At 45.7% G+C, this 16221-nt stretch overlaps 1 protein-coding gene across 1 annotated transcript in view; it reads right to left on the reverse strand.

The window, feature by feature from the left end:
• The window catches only part of DNAI1 (dynein axonemal intermediate chain 1), a 160505-nt gene that overhangs the window by 77575 nt on the left and 66709 nt on the right, over window positions 1-16221 (reverse strand). The window contains exon 13 of the mRNA XM_080973468.1: window positions 12353-12603. Coding sequence (XP_080829594.1) covers window positions 12353-12603 — 251 coding nt within the window. The remainder of the gene's footprint in view (window positions 1-12352; window positions 12604-16221) is intronic.

Below are 16221 nucleotides of genomic sequence, written 5' to 3' on the forward strand. Positions count from 1 at the left end.
CCATTCATCCAGTTAATCCACAGTCCAATTGCCGCCACCCCCCACCCCCCAGAGAGGCCCTAACATTTCACCTTGGTTTGCCTTTCTGCTTAGACAGACTTATTCTGCTAGGCCGGTTGGGTGCAGGGTGAGTCCAACACTCCATTTAGAAGGAATTTGCGCAGGAAAAAAACTTGGTGGATTATGCCACCAAGAGCCACCACAGAGCTTGGGTTTCTAACACCAGTTGGCAAACTTCCTTGCGGGAAAATGGATTATGTTTTCTCCATTTAAGCTAACTTTATACATTATGTAGATCAAGGCAATAGTCTAAGGTTGCAACCATATACTCATTTACCTGGCAGCAAGTCCTCCAAAATGCTCGTTTTCTCCCACCTTACGTCTAAAGTAGGGCAGACAAGAAGTTACTGCCTCATTTTGCATAACTCTTTGGCTGCTTCTGCAAGGAGAACGGAAATCCACTCTGTATTTTAGCCACCCATGTAGAAAAACAGAGAGATTTGCCTTTCGGATTTTGACAGTTCAGAAGAGGGCAGTTAGAGGAGGATAAACACTTGGAGGTCTGTAAGATAAATCTCAGCTTGAATCAAATGCCTCATAATTGATCCAATTTCCAGATGTGGAAATTCAATCAGGCAGCAGAATAAAAGATGGCCCGGCTTGCAAACTGTCTGCCTGGACCTCCCGATGCATCTATCAGCCAGACCAGCCATTTCCCAATAACATTCTGCGCTGCGTGAAGGTGGCATTTGTCTCTGTCAAAGCCGTTCTGTAGATATAGATCCCTGTTAGCATCGCCTAATGTAAATGAGCCCCATCAGCCGAGAGCCTAGTGCATATTTCTTATGTGACAATCTATTCATACCGTATCAGCTCTCCCCCAAAATAAAACCTCAGGCTGAATGGTGGATTTCTGAGCACTAGGCTCCTCTCTGCACTGATTCTGCTCTTAAAGCAGTGGTTGCATGCCAAGGACCCATGACCCCGATGCAATGAAATAACGAAGAGTATACAGTGGTGCCCCGCAAGACGAATGCCTCGCAAGACGAAAAACTCGCTAGACGAAAGGGTTTTGCGTTTTTTTAGTCGTTCTGCAAGACGAATTTCCCTATGGGCTTGCTTCGCAAGACAAAACATCTTGCGAGTTCTTGCGAGTTTGTTTCCTTTTTCTTAAAGCCGCTAAGCCGTTAATAGCCGCTAAGCCGCTAAGCTGTTAATAGCCGCTAAGCCACTAATAGCCGTTAAGCCGCTAATAGCCATGCTTTGCAAGACGAAAAAACCGCAAGACGAAGAGACTCGCGGAACGGATTAATTTTGTCTTGCGAGGCACCACTGTATCTTGGGTCAGGATGAAGAGTATATCTTGGGTCAAATAGGCCACAACTTTTGTTGTTGTTGTTTAGTCATTTAGTTGTGTCCGGCTCTTCGTGACTGCATGGACCAGAGCACACCAGGCACTCCTGTCTTCCACAGTTTGGTCAAACTCATGTTGGTCTCTTCGAGAACACTGTCCCACCATCTTGTCCTCTGTCGTCCCCTTCGCCTTGTGCCCTCCATCAGGGCTGATTTCCTTCAGAATGGAGAGGTTTGATCTTCTTGCAGTCCATGGGACTCTCAAGAGTCTCCTCCAGCACCATCATTCAAAATGCTTTTCCTTAGGGCGCCCTATTTTCTTTGGAAAAATGTTGGTGGGTATGGAATAGGATGTCTCTGTTTTCATCAGAGAAATGCGGGAGGGTATGCACTTGGCCATGAAGCTCACTGGGTGACCTTGAGCCTGTGGCTCACTCTCAGCCAAACCTGCTTCACAGGGCTGTTGTGGCAAATGTGCTCCAATCCACCATCAGCCTGGATGAACAGCTACATTAGGAGTAAGCGACAGACGCTCATTGTGAGAATAGCCTATGATTACCAGATGTCCCCGTTTCCCGGGGATGGTCCCTGGATTCACAAATCTGTCCCCAGACAAAATCCGTCCCCGGACGGATTCCTGCATTGCAGGGATTGGACTAGATGACCCTAGGTTTTCTGCCCCACAGAGAACCCTGCAGGCAAATCTGGATAGGGAGATCTAGTGGGCAACCACCTTTCCCCGCTCAAGGACGGGAAAAGGCCAGAACGTAAATCCTCTTTTCAAGGAATAGCATGCATTGGCATGCAATATTGCACAATTTTGGCCCATTTAGAGGCGATATGATATGCGGGGGGCTTCTACTTCCCATTGAAATGCACATGGGGACTCAATCCCATCATGCTATGCCATTTCACTACAAAGAGATGGTATTATCACACCCTTTATCTTCTGATAAGTGGCAGAACTCAAACATTTGCATTTAAAAGGAAGCCCTGATAGCTTTTTTAATAATAATAATAAAAATAACAGTGGAGAGATCTCAGGTTTTCTTTTTAATATAAACCACAGCTATTTATCGGTATCATTCCATCAAGCCTTATTCACAGCCCCAAGTCCTATTTATTTCTCAAAAGGAATCCATTGAAGTCTAATCTGTTGCCGTGAATGAAACAGTCACAGTATGGTTACACTTGAGAGAAAGCAAGCAAGGAAAAGCTAGATTTGGAAGAGGAAGGAGAGTTCATTTTTGAAAAAGAAGCTGTGAACAAGCTTCTTGGTGGTTCTGGCACATATTGTGCTTCAGGTCCAAACTTTGGGATGGGATGGATTTGGGGAAAAAGGGGGAGGGGGTCCTTGGGATCTACCTAGACAAAATTTCATATGTTTTTAATGTTTGGTGTATTACTGTATTTTAATATTTGGTTGGAAGCCGCCCAGAGTAGCTGGGGAAGCCGGGCGGTGTAGAAATAATAAATTATTATTATTATCATCATCATCATCATCATCATCATCATCATACTGCTGGATGGAATTGCATCTCAGAGGTGTTGGCACCTGACTTTGGAATGCCCTCAGTAAAGAGCTCTGACTAGCACCCGCATTTACAAACTTTTCAACATCAGTTAAATACATTTTTTCTTATTTCCCCCGGTCTTTTAAATAGTCCTATTACAGTAATTTGTTTCATTGGTTCCCCTCCTTCTCAGTTTTGTTGTTTGGCTTCAAGTTGTTTTTAGCGTATTGTATGTGAACAATTTCTATTGATGCCTGTAGCACGCAGCTCCAGAATCGATTTGGATGGAGGACAATGTATAAATATTTTGAATAAATAAAATAACAGAGACGTTTGTAACCAGCGAACAAAAAGATGATACATCTAATTACACCAACGTAAGCCTGTTATCAGTGAGTCATGAGTGTGGGAAGAGTCGCTTTGCTACATGAGGTGACACCCTACCCGGCTCCAGGGCAGGGAAAGGTAGGGCAGGATCTGTCCTCGGCCATCACCTGCAGGAGTTCAGGGTTCAGAGATGAAGTCCCATTAGCCTGCTTTGCTAGCATGCAGTGGGACCTGTGCTTCCAAAATGGATTTAGAATATGTCCCATTGCCTTTTGTTTTTTGAGTTTCATTGCTGTTCTTATTGTTCTAGTGTTCAGTGTTATCTTTTATTGACTGCACGCTCCCCTGACGTCTCTGTAGCAGCAAGGTGGTTAGCAGACGGTTATGTATGAATGAATGAATGAATGAGGGAAAGGGACAAGCATCCCCCTGCCGCAGATATATCAGCCACAATGAGGAGGCCAGGGCAGCCACTCTCAGGAGGGGGAGCTGGAGCCCTGAATATAAGCCCCAGAAGGCGATGAGATATTCCCCAAGAAGACAAGAACGACAGGCCAAGTAACTCAACTCCATTTCACCTGGCAGTTTTAAGCTATTTTATTTTCCTGAAATACTCTTTAACATTCTTCTTCTGGATAGAAAAAAAACTGCTCTGAGCTCAAAGCAGCCAGCAAAATGTACTTCGTAAGATGTGATCAGTTTGGTGACCAGCAGGTAAACAAGGATCAGAAGAGCCAGAGGCAGATGAGTAATTGGGTGCACTCTTCCCACCTGGGATCCAATCTACGCTTCCAGGTGCCCTAAGAAAGCTGCAGAGATAGCGCAGGATAGTGCGCACCCCGGAAATGATCTCTTTCAGCTTCTGCCTTCTGGAAGAAGGTACAGGGTTATAAAGACAAGGACTAGCCGCCTGAGAAACAGTTTCTATCCAAATGTGATTTTGGTTTTAAACGCAGTGTAAGGTAGTCTCTGTGGGAGTATATTGTCTTTAATTATGGGGTATCAGAGTTTTTAGGGGGTTAACCAGGTTGGGATAGCTGGGATAGCAGGCTTGTTGGTTTTTGAATGTCTTATGTAGATTTTTTCAATTTCGTTGTTCTGTATGGGACAATGACAATAAAGATTATCGTAAGAATGCAAGAAGAGCTCTGCTGGATCTAGTCCAGCATTCTGTTCTCACAGGGGCCAACTAGATGCCCTGCAAGCAGGGAAACCCGCAAGTTGGATCCGAGCACCAGAGCCCTCTCCCCTCCAGTGGTTTCCAGCAACTAGCATTTGGGGGCATTGCTGTCTCCAACTGTGAAGGCATCCTGGCTAGTAGCCATCTACAGCTGTCTCCTCCTCCATGAATTTGCCTAATCCTCTTTTAAAGCCTTCCAAGTGGGTCATCACTGTCTCCCGAAGGAGCGAATTCTGTAATTTAACTATGTAAAATGGCGCTTTCTCTTCTCTATCCTGCAGAGACTTTGTGCCTGCCCATTAGGGGAAATAGGAAGCCTTGAACATATATTTTTTAGGTGTCCTTTTTATGTTGAGATTTGTAGAGACACCACTGATCCTTTGCTGAAGAGGCTCACCGAACTTTCAGACAAGTCTAAACTTAATTCTCTCCTCTTAGGCAAAGATCACAAGACGACCTGGCTGGTAGCCAGATTCTGTGCCCAGATTTGTAGGCACAGATCATCCTCTAGAATAAAATAGCTTACTAGGGAAATGCTGAAGTTGTCCTTTGGGGCGCCCCAGGGTCAATTTTTTACGGTAGCCCAAATCTCAGTTGTGCGGGTGTATATATATATCTCAATTTTAACTCATGAGCAATTGCTGCAATCTGCTCCGATTGTATATTTTATCTTTATGAATGCTGTTTTTATTGTGTTATGTTATGTGAACTGGTCTTTGACCGTAATTATCTATCCTGAATCTTCCAGTGTTCAACTTCATTGGATGTCTATGTTAGTGTTAGAACTTGGGGAGATCCAATGAACTGAGCAAAGAGGAGAGGGAGGTGCAGGGAAGGATCAAGGCTCAGATGCAAGGGACCTCCATTTCATGCCTGGGGACCCAGGGTTCACCCTTGGGGTAGCAAGAGGTATGGAAAGGCATGAGAAGCTGAAGGCACTGCCCATGCAATGAATGTCCTGGGCGAGATGGACTTGGCATAGTCTGTTCTAGTCGAAGGCAACTTCCCATGTTCCAGGGAAGTCTTGAGAATCTGGAGAAGGGGTGGTGTGTGATTCCATAAAAGATGGTTAGTATGGTACTGTGGTTGACCAAGTTGGTGGTCCTGCCCCTGGGGGGCAGGGAGCTCACCTTCGGGGGCTGCCACAGGGCAAGTGGGAGGCAGGGGGAAGCTGGAGGTGTAAATGACTATTTCAGTAATCCTCACAGAACTCTAGCCCAATGGTTGCCATTAATTTGATTCAGAATTGATTTTAGAATGAACTGATTTTAGAATGTATTTCAATTCATTGATTGTGATTTTATGTAAACTGTGTTACTTTTATTGTTGTTAGCCGCTCTGAGCCCGGCTTCGGCTGGGGAGGTTGGGATATAAATTTATTTATTTATTTATTTATTTATTTATTTATTTATTTATTTATTTTATTACTTTGCAAAGTCAGTATCACTAGATCACGTTCATCAATTTTTTTGAATTAATTAAGCTAAATAGTTTAAAGTGGATTTTGAATCAGTGTGTAATCAGTTGTTACTGTTTCAAATTTGATGATTATCTTCCGTAGTGGGTTGTGCAAAGTGCTATTTTGAATAATAATTTTTCATAGGGTAGGGAGCGTCGGGGATGAGTTTATAGAACCAAGGGGAAGGAGTCTGAAAAAGATTGGGAACCATTGGCACAGAAAACCCTAAAACTTTCAAAAGTTAATGGGAAGGTATTCTGAGAGCACCTCCCCTGTGAAGAAAACGGCGAGCGTGTGGATTAAAGTCCTGCTTTTGAAACGTGGTAGATTGCATGAACATATCAAAGGTGACTGGCTGGCAGAGCTGCCGGCAGGACACAAAGTCCTTTGATTCCTCCCCTTTGGCAGATTAACCCACCTGTCCGCAGGAAGGCCGAGCAGCAAAGTGGGTCACACAGCTGGATGCAAAATGGTACTGGTGTGTGTATGTGCAAAAAAGGCCTTCCATCAGCTTAACTTGCTCTCCAGTCACCCATTTACACGGGGTGCCATTCATTAATATTTTTTCTTTTTCTTTTTTTTAAATAATATTTATTAAAATTTCAAAAGAAGAAAAATCACATTAATAAGAAATTAACAATAAAAAGGAAAAATACAAAGTACAAAAAAAGAAAAAACAGTTAAAAACAATTCCATCTTTTCATCACTTCTTTTACGTTTACTTGTTTCCCGGACCTCCTCATACCTCCCTCTTTTGTATTCCAATTCAATTTGTTAATCCAACAATTCCTTTCCCTCCTTTTTAGTCCTAATCTTTAATCTTGATATATTATAACATTAAATTTTTACATATTAAAAACCAATTTTTCCATATTCTTTTATACCAGTACAGCTAGAAACCACTTAACTTCAATCCAACATCATTCTAACATTCATTAATTTTGCAATATTTCTGTAAATAGTCTTTAAATTTCTTCCAATCTTCTTCCACCGACTCTTCTCCCTGGTCACGGATTCTGCCAGTCATTTCAGCCAATTCCATGTAGTCCATCAATTTCATCTGCCATTCCTCCAGTGTGGGTAAGTCTTGTGTCTTCCAATGCTTTGCAATAAGTATTCTTGCTGCTGTTGTAGCATACATAAAGAAAGTTCTGTCCCTTTTTAACACCGATTGGCCGACTATGCCCAGGAGAAAGGCCTCTGGTTTCTTCAAGAAGGTATATTTAAATACCTTTTTTAGTTCATTATAAATCATCTCCCAGAAAGCCTTAATCCTTGGGCACGTCCACCAAAGGTGAAAAAATGTACCTTCAATTTCTTTACATTTCCAACATTTATTATCAGGCACATGGTAGATTTTTGCAAGCTTGACTGGGGTTATGTACCACCTGTATATCATTTTCATAATATTTTCTCTTAAGGCATTACATGCCGTAAATTTCATACCTGTGGTCCACAACTGTTCCCAGTCAGCAAACATAATGTTATGTCCAACGTCTTGTGCCCATTTAATCATAGCAGATTTCACCGTTTCATCCTGAGTATTCCATTTCAGCAGCAAGTTATACATCTAGTCTCTTGTGACAGAGCGTTCCACCAGATCGGGGCCACAGCTCTGGTTGAGGCCAGCCTAACCTCTCTGTGGCCCGGGACCTCCAAGATGTTTTTATTTGAAGACCGTAAGGTCCTCCGTGGGACATACCAGGAGAGGTCTTTTATCTGTTATCTTTTCAGTTGCTAGCTTGCGGTTTTAATTCATTGTTTAGAATTGCATTTACTGTACCGGCATTCCTAATTGTGCAGCTACTTTCCCACAACAGGTGTCACAGACATTTGAGAGAGAGAGAGAGAGAGAGAGAGAGAGAGAGAGAGAGAGAGAGGTATGTGTTTATATGCATATACTTTCAGATTCCCCCATCACAGTGTTACATGCGAGAGATGTTGCGGCTTCTATTACCGAAGCAGTAACAACAATGGATTTATTCATTCAGAATGGTGCCATCAATATGCACAGTGTGTTGCAGAATAACGTAAGCAGCAACAGCAGCAGCAACAGAAAGGTCCCTGGCCCAAGAGGATTCCAACATCTATTTCGACAACAGGAAAGATGAGAGGGCAAAAAAGAGAAAGGGAAGAGGTGAGCCAAGAGAGGAATGTGAGCAGTTGTGTTTACAGTGGTACCTCTGGTTGCGAGCGGGATCCGTTCCGGAGGCCCCTTCGCAACATGAAAAGAGCACAACCTGCTGCGGTGCGTCTGTGCACACGCAGGTTGCGATTCACCACATGATGTCATTTTGCGCTTCTGCGCATGCGCGAGTGGCGAAACCCAGAAGTAACCCTTTCCGGTACTTCCAGGTTGCCGCGGGACGTAACCTGAAAGAATGTAACATGAAGCTGTGGCGATCACACAGGGTCCCCAGACGTTTCACCGTCTATTGATCCCTGTGCCACCACTTTATTTCTCGCTGCCACCACCCAGGCCCCACCTGGTACAATACTGAGTCCAGTCAGGGTTAAATTGGAACATAAACTTCTGTTTATTTATTGCAGTTTAACAAGATTGTGGTTTCATAAACGGTATCGGTCAATTACAATCATGGGGTGCCTATCCAGACCTATAACTTCCGCTACCTGCTCTCACTCACTAGACCACCTCTCAGATATTTACTTGTCTTCCTAGCCCCTAACTGTTCCTGGCTCAGCTTATTTCGCTATACTAACTCAACCTGCCCACAAACTCTATCCCAATTCACTCCCCCTCCAACTAACCACCCAACTCCCAATGAACTCCTCCCTTCGCTCCTCCCAGAGCTGGTTTTATAGTCCCTCTGGCTCCACCCCCTGGGTTCTGATAGGGTAACCTGTTTAACTATTTCACCTCCAGCACTCTCATATGGTAACGTCACAGTGCCTGACATCATTTTGCGCTTCTGTGCATGCGCGAGCGGCAAAAACCCGGAAGTACCGGAAAGGGTTACTTCCGGGTTGCCGCGGGACGTAACCTGAAAGAACATAACATGAAGCAAACGTAACATGAGGTATGACTGTACTTGAGGATTGTTTCTCCTGGTGGTGTAGACTATTTGGGGGGTGGAGCAATGAAACCAGCAACATCTGGGCTTGTGGGGGATATTCAAGTTGTGGTGCGGAGACACTCAGTGACATGCTCAAGGCCGCCTTCTCTTGATCGTTTCTCGTGTTTGAAGGCTAAGCCATGGCACAGAAAACAGATTCGAAAGCCAAGCTCTGGCGCTGCCTTGCCTCAGATTACCCTGAGCCACCCTGCGGAGCCCAGCCCAGGGCTTGCGAAGGCAGCACCGTCACAGAGCAGCTTTCCTTCTAGACAAGTAATCCGGGGACACGTTCAGCGCCAGGCAAGAAGCCGTCTGCAGACCTGATGGTCTCCGTGCCTGGAGAGCAGTTTAGAAATAAGCGAGAGCATTAATCACACGCAAACAAAAGACCCAGGAGAAGCAGCGTCGGCTGCACAATGGCTTTGTCCCTGAGTTTCAGAGACTGTGGGGGAATATCCAAGCAACTCCAGTGTTTGGGAGGGTTTGCAGGTCTGGTTCAGTGCTTTGCATGTCCCAAATGCGGCAGGGGAAGGTCTCTGATGCAGCCCAGCCTTCCTCCACCTGGTGATTCCCAGGTGCTCTGAACTACAACTCCCATCAGCCCCTGCCAGGGCACGCTCCTGCCAGTGCACACTCCACAGCTGGCTTATTCAGAATAGGGCACTTCAAAGTGTACGAAAAAATCAACTGCAATGTCAACCTTAAGTTGATTTTTTACCACCCCACCAACATGCAACAGCATTTGTGTGGATCAGGCTCAACAAGACCACCACATGAAAACAGCACACATTTTAAAGTGATCCAAATAATTCAACATGTGCAGGACCCCTGTATCTCAGAACTGATTTCCTGTTTTCATATTCTGTAAGCCGATTAAACATCGTAACACTGTTGGACTTTAAAGCCGGTCGTAATTCTGGCGGTTCGATAGCATGACTTATTGTATTTGTATCTTAATATATATTTAGTTTTATTCTTTCTAAACCTTTTGTATGTTGCAAATTATTAGTAGCAGTAGAATTTCTATATACTATATTTGAATGTAAATACATACAGACACTGTTCTTCAATATCTAATGAGTGTGTGTGTGTGTGTTTTCCTGTAGTTGATATCAGCATGAAGAACCAGACAACCACCACTGTTGTGACCTGTCCTGCTCACCCTGCACCCCTGGTGCTCCCTGGGAAAGTTTTTAGGCTAATCCTCGCCCCATTTACCTGGGAATAAGACCCAAAGCATTTAATACAGTTTACTTCTTACATGGTGGTTAGGATTTCTCCTGTAAGTTACAGCGGTACCTTGGTTACGGACACTTCAGGTTACAGACTCCGCTAACCCAGAAATAGTACCTCAGGCTAAGAACTTTCAGGATGAGAACAGAAATTGCGTGGTAGCAGCAGGAGGCCCCATTAGCTAAAGTAGTACCTCAGGTTAAGAACAGTTTCAGGTTAAGAAAAGACCTTCAGAACGAATTAAGTTCTGAACCAGAGGTACCACTGTATTGCTAAATGTAGCTATTTTAAGGCAGCTGCCATTGTGCATCACGATTATGGGACCCGTGTTTTCTGTGACGCTTCAGACCTGTGATGCTCTGTAAAAGCAAAGAGGGGAAGCAGAGATACTTTCTACCCCTGCAGAACTTTTCAACAATGTGTGGCCTCTCCTCCTAGCTTCTCCATCACATCCCCTTCTACCCCTGAAGTGAACAGGGCCAAAGCCCTGCGTGTTTGGCTTTGTCAGAAACAAAGACGAGCCACAGAGGCCCTTTGTCTGACCGGGGGTTTCAATGCGGTCATTAAAATGCCAGGCATCAGAGGAGAAACGGCTACCCAACTGGAGGCAGGTTGTGAGTCAAGGACCCGCCACCCGCATAGGAGTATAAAAAGACACAAAGACACATTATTTTAGGTTAATGGGCAAAATTATTTTATTGGTTACAGCATGTGAGTAGTATTGGCTTAGGCATTGGATGAAACAGCAATACAAGACTCCACGGAAGTCATATCAGGGTTAACAACCAATGGGAGGAGCTTGTTGATGCAAATACAACTGGAAGCTCCCCCATGGGGATCATGCCATGGCCCTAGCCACCAGCAGGGCATTGGACAGGATCCACGACCACCGGATTCCTTTAACGGAATACCCAAAAGAGGAGGGGTAGATGATGGCCCATACCCAATCCTCCGACACAGCACACATATTCCAATGCCTAACCGCCAACACCAGAAAGTTGTGATGAATTGCTAAGAGGTAAGCGGAAAAACCAAGAGGCCGGTGCCAATTTGCCAAATGGATTAAAAAAGTCCTACCAGGCCCCTTGAGCAACCAAGGCAAGCAACCACAGGTCCATAAGAAGGTCAATACGCAAAAAGAAGCTGAGCTAAAAGGGAGGGAGATCCGAAGAAAGCAGGAACAGGCTGGGAGCTGAGCGCTGCCGCAGCTGTTTAAATGCAGCTAGCCCCGCCCACCAGCCGGCCCTATTGGTTGGCCGTATACGCCCCCCTGCCCCAGCGGGAAGCTGCTCCTGCTCACAACCCTTCCCCTCTGGGAGGAGGAGAAGCCTTATTGATGGCACTCCTTGCCCCCTCCTCAAAGAGCGCTCTTATTGCTGCACCATATCAGGAAGACTCGTTTTCAGAAAAGAGGGTGCGGGCAAGGAAGAAAGGAAAGGGACAGAGATATATGCTGAACAATATTCAATAGCTGGGAAGATTTATGTATGTTAATGACGTGCCGACATCTTTTAAAGAAGAGAAGAAGAAGAAGAGTTTAGATTTGATATCCCGCTTTATCACTACCGTAAGGAGTCTCAAAGAAGGGACGGGGGTGGTGCTGTGGGTTAAACCAAAGAGCCTAGGACTTGCTGATCAGAAGGTCGGCAGTTCGAATCCCCGTGACGGGGTGAGCTCCCGTTGCTCGGTCCCAGCTCCTGCCAACCTAGCAGTTCGAAAGCACGTCAAAGTGCAAGTAGATAAATAGGTACCGCTCCGGCGGGAAGGTAAACGGTGTTTCCGTGTGCTGCTCTGGTTTGCCAGAAGTGGCTTAGTCATGCTGGCCACATGACCCAGAAGCTGAACGCCGGCTCCCTTGGCCAATAAAGCGAGTTGAGCGCTGCACGCTCGGTCATGACTGGACCTAATGGTCAGGGGTCCCTTTACCTTAAAGGAGTTTCAAAGCGGCTAACATTCTCCTTTCCCTTCCTCCCCCACAACAAACACTCTGTGAGGTGAGTGGGGCTGAGAGACTTCAGAGAAGTGTGACTGGCCCAAGGTCACCCAGCAGCTGCATGTGGAGGAGCGGAGACACGAACCCGGTTCACCAGATTATGAGACTACCGCTCTTAACCACTACACCACACTGGCTGGGAACGCCTTGGTGAGACACTGCGATTTATCCGGGGATCAAGCCAGTTTTCAGAAAGAGCAAGGGGCCCACACCACTCACCTGCCACACGGGGTCGGTGTGCTTGCCAGACTTGGTGGTGCTCTTGTAGCCAGGCTGGGAGCTGGCGGGCTTCTTGAGGTTGTAGATGGCCACATTGCCATCATAGAAACCCACCACAATCAGGTAGGGGTGGTCCACGTGGATGTCGAGGCACATGATGCCACTCTCACTGTTGAAGATGTACTCCGGGAAAGAGGGGTTCTTCAGGGTGTACAGCAGGAGCATCCCTCGGCTCTGCTTCACAAAGTCGTCTGGGCAAGAGAGAGAGAGAAAGGGTCAATTGGCCTGGAGCAGTAAGGAACTGCATCTTCAAAGGCTCATCTCAGCTAGCGGCCATCATCACCCTCAGCTCCTGGCAGGGAAATCTGCAAGTTGCTGGTGTGGATGGCCCCAACAGGCAGCCCTGATGGGGAGCAGGGGGACAACCAAGACCCTTGTCACAGCTAAAAATTGGCCGCTGTTTCTTGAATGCTAAAAGAACTAAGTCGGCATGAGTCAGCAGCCTACAATGACTCATGCAACCTTTCACCAAATTGTACCTGTATATATAGAGTGGTCAATGTTAGTGTTGGGTGTGGGTTGGCTGGATGGTAGAAAGCTGGTTGAGTTTGATATGTATAAAGCTGTTGGTGGTGGTTGGAGAAGATGACTTTTAAGAATAAAAGGAGCATTCTGCAAAGTACTCTTTCTTAAGGACTCTTTGTGCCAACTAGGGTCTGAGGACCAGGCAAAGGAGGTCAGAACCTTTTTTACAAACACTGCCAACCCCTTAGGCTTATATTTGCTTTAAGGGATTTGGGTGGATTGGACAAGAAGAATCCTAAACATAAGGTAGGTCAAGGCTCAGATTTGGTGCCTTGATGAAAGATGAAGGCTCTTACACCATATTAGATCTGTAAAACAACAACAACAACAACAACAACAACAACAACAACAACAACAACAACATGATGCACCTGGAATTTTCTACACACTGTATAGAAATTAAAAGAGAAGAGACTTGTTACCTATAAGCTCACAACCTAAAAGACATGATGCGTAACAGGGGGAAAGAAGAGAAGGGAAGAGGAAAACACAGAAATGCAGGTACCAATTTTTGAAGGTACTTAATCTCAACCGTGTCATATGGTCTGAAGGGATTGGGGGACATTTATTTAAAGGCTACCCAAGAACTAAAGTTTCTGGGCAGCAAGAAGTAAGAGTACATTAAAAAGCGCATTTGAAAAGTACGTAAAAAGTTAAACCACAAAAACAAAAATTTGAGATACAGCTTTTAAAAAGCAGCAAAAAAGAAGACCACTATTATAAATCTAATAAGAACAACTTTTTTCACAGATGTTTAAAACTTCCAGAACTTTCAAGAGAGTTGTAGATCACGTGATGCTTTTAAGATAAACATCCTTAAATCTCCCTGCCTTTAAGTATGCATATACCCACAAGCCAACAGGCCCCAGGCTGATGAATAGGAAGCTACGTGGTGCCGAGTCCAAATACTGGGTCCATCCAGCTCAACATTGCCTCTGCACTGACCAGAAACAGCTCTCCAGCATTTCCCACAAGTGACTTTTCCCAGCCCTACCTAGAGATGCTGAGGATTCAACCTGTGACCTTGTACATGTGAAGCTGATGCTCTACTATTGCCTTTCCCGTGGTCTGGATAGGGTCTTCTTCCTCTTTGCTGCTTCAGTCCCAGAGCATCTGGTCATTGGAGCCAAGTGCTTCTTCTGGCAGGGAGCAGAAAAGCAAGCTCCTTGCAGCTGCTCCTCTGTTGGCCGAGAGATGGGGCCAAAACGGCCTCCCTCTTGGCCCCTGGCACCCTGGCTTGTGGGAGAGACCAGAGGCTGCTTCCCTTCCATTCTGTAGTCCCAGGGTCATTAAAAATCAGATGCACAGAAGCTGAGCCACTAGCTGTCAAACATCTTGGCCATCATACTGCACTCAGCCATATTCTTGCTAAATCTGCCCCCACGCCCTTGCTGCACCTTGCTGGTAAAGAAGCAATACTTTCTCTCTCACACACACCCACACACTTATACACACAGGCCTATTACAAGTCTTGAAGCAAATTTAATTCTCCTCATCCCTCTTCCCACCCACCCAGACCCCACACAGCATCTATTCCTCTTTCTCCTCCAGGGGTTTCTCCCTTATCGTTTCCAGTTCCTTGTGCATTTAATATAATAATAATAATAATAATAATAATAATAATAATAATAATAATAAGTTATTATTTATACCCTGCCCATCTGACTGGGTTTCCCCAGCCACTCTGGACAGCTTACAACAAAATATAAAAAACAATACAGCGTCAGACATTAAAAATTTCCCTAAACAGGGAAGTTTCAGGTGTCTTTTAAAAGTAAAATAGTTGTTTATTGCTTTGACATCTGCTGGGAGGGCGTTCCAGAGGGTGGGTGCCACTACCGAGAAGGCCCTCTGCTTGGTTCCCTGTAACTTGGCTTCTCACACTGAGGGAACCGCCAGAAGGCCCTCAGAGCTGCATCTCAGTGTCCGGGCTGAACAATGGGGGTGGAGACGCTCCTTCAGGTATACTGGACTGAGGTCATTTAGGGCTTTAAAGGTCAGGACCAACATTTTGAATTGTGCTCAGAAATGTACTGGGAGCCAATGAAGTGAACAATTTAAGTGAATAATTCCAGCGCTCAACAAAAAAGAAAAAAATGTTGGTCAAGATGGGGATACCAGGAGCAAAGGCAGAGGGTTGCTAAACTCCACAGCTCAAATGGAAATCCTGGAGGCGACTCAACCCATAACGGGAAATTTACTCGCTGCTGCTGCTGCTGCTGCTGCTGTCACCAGCACAGAACATCTTCTAGCACTCACCGTGCAGGAAGCACATTTATCCCTTGATAGAAATTTCTTAGCCCTCCGGCACATCCCATATGCACTGCCATGGAAAAAAACCAAACTCAGTTTCTGTCTTGCGTTCATTCTCAGCTTTGTAAATTTTTATTCTTAAACACCACCCCAATCTCTGAGAGGTGAGAGAAGCAAGGGACTCCTGCACTTGCCCAGATTTGGTTTCCTAGGAATGAAGGTCAGCAGACACTGAGATGGCTTTAGGAGATGTGGTTTTATTTACACATATGCACAACCTGAGAATAGGGTGGGAGGGGCTCACAGCATTTGTACCCCAACAGATCCTGCTTCCCCATAAGTCACAGCGTTGGATCCAGCACTGAGCAAGCTGGTCTCTGCATCTCCAGCTTCCAGCCAGCTTCTGTCAGGTGTGCGTGCAGGAGCCAGGCCCTGTGACCAATAGGACTCTGCAGGACGGGACCTTCCTAAGTTTGTTCTGAAGAGGCAAGGCACTGCCTCACAGGTGAGGCTGATTGGTAACTCACAGCACCTGGTGGCAAGAGATGGGAAGGAATATAAGGGCAGCATTTTCCCTTCGGCTCTTGGCCACAGCAACACATTCCCTGCCTTGCTGCATTTGACTCCTTGCTTCTTGATCCTCAGACCCCTGATTTCGTGACTCCTGGCTTCTTGATCCTCAGACCCCTGACTTCCTGACTCCCTGCTTCTTGATCCTCCGACCCCTGACTTCGTGACTCCTTACTTCCTGACCCTCGGACCCTTGGCTTCTTGACTTCTGGCTCTTTGACTCTCGGACTCTTGGCTTTCTGACTCCTGGGCTTCTGGACTCCCGTTCCTGCTCCCACCCCGCCATCTTGCCCCTGGTCCCAATGTCCCCAGCCAGGACTTTGATCGCCCATGAACTGGACCGTAACAGCTTCCAGCTCAGTTCACATACAACACTCTTAGTTATTGTTCTCCTCCCTAGCAGCTGAGGGAGAACACCCATTTAATCCATAGCACATCTTGGTTATACTAATAATGGTGCT

Source organism: Podarcis pityusensis (assembly GCF_964106645.2).
Source record: "Podarcis pityusensis genome assembly, chromosome: 11".
Taxonomy (NCBI): domain Eukaryota; kingdom Metazoa; phylum Chordata; class Lepidosauria; order Squamata; family Lacertidae; genus Podarcis; species Podarcis pityusensis.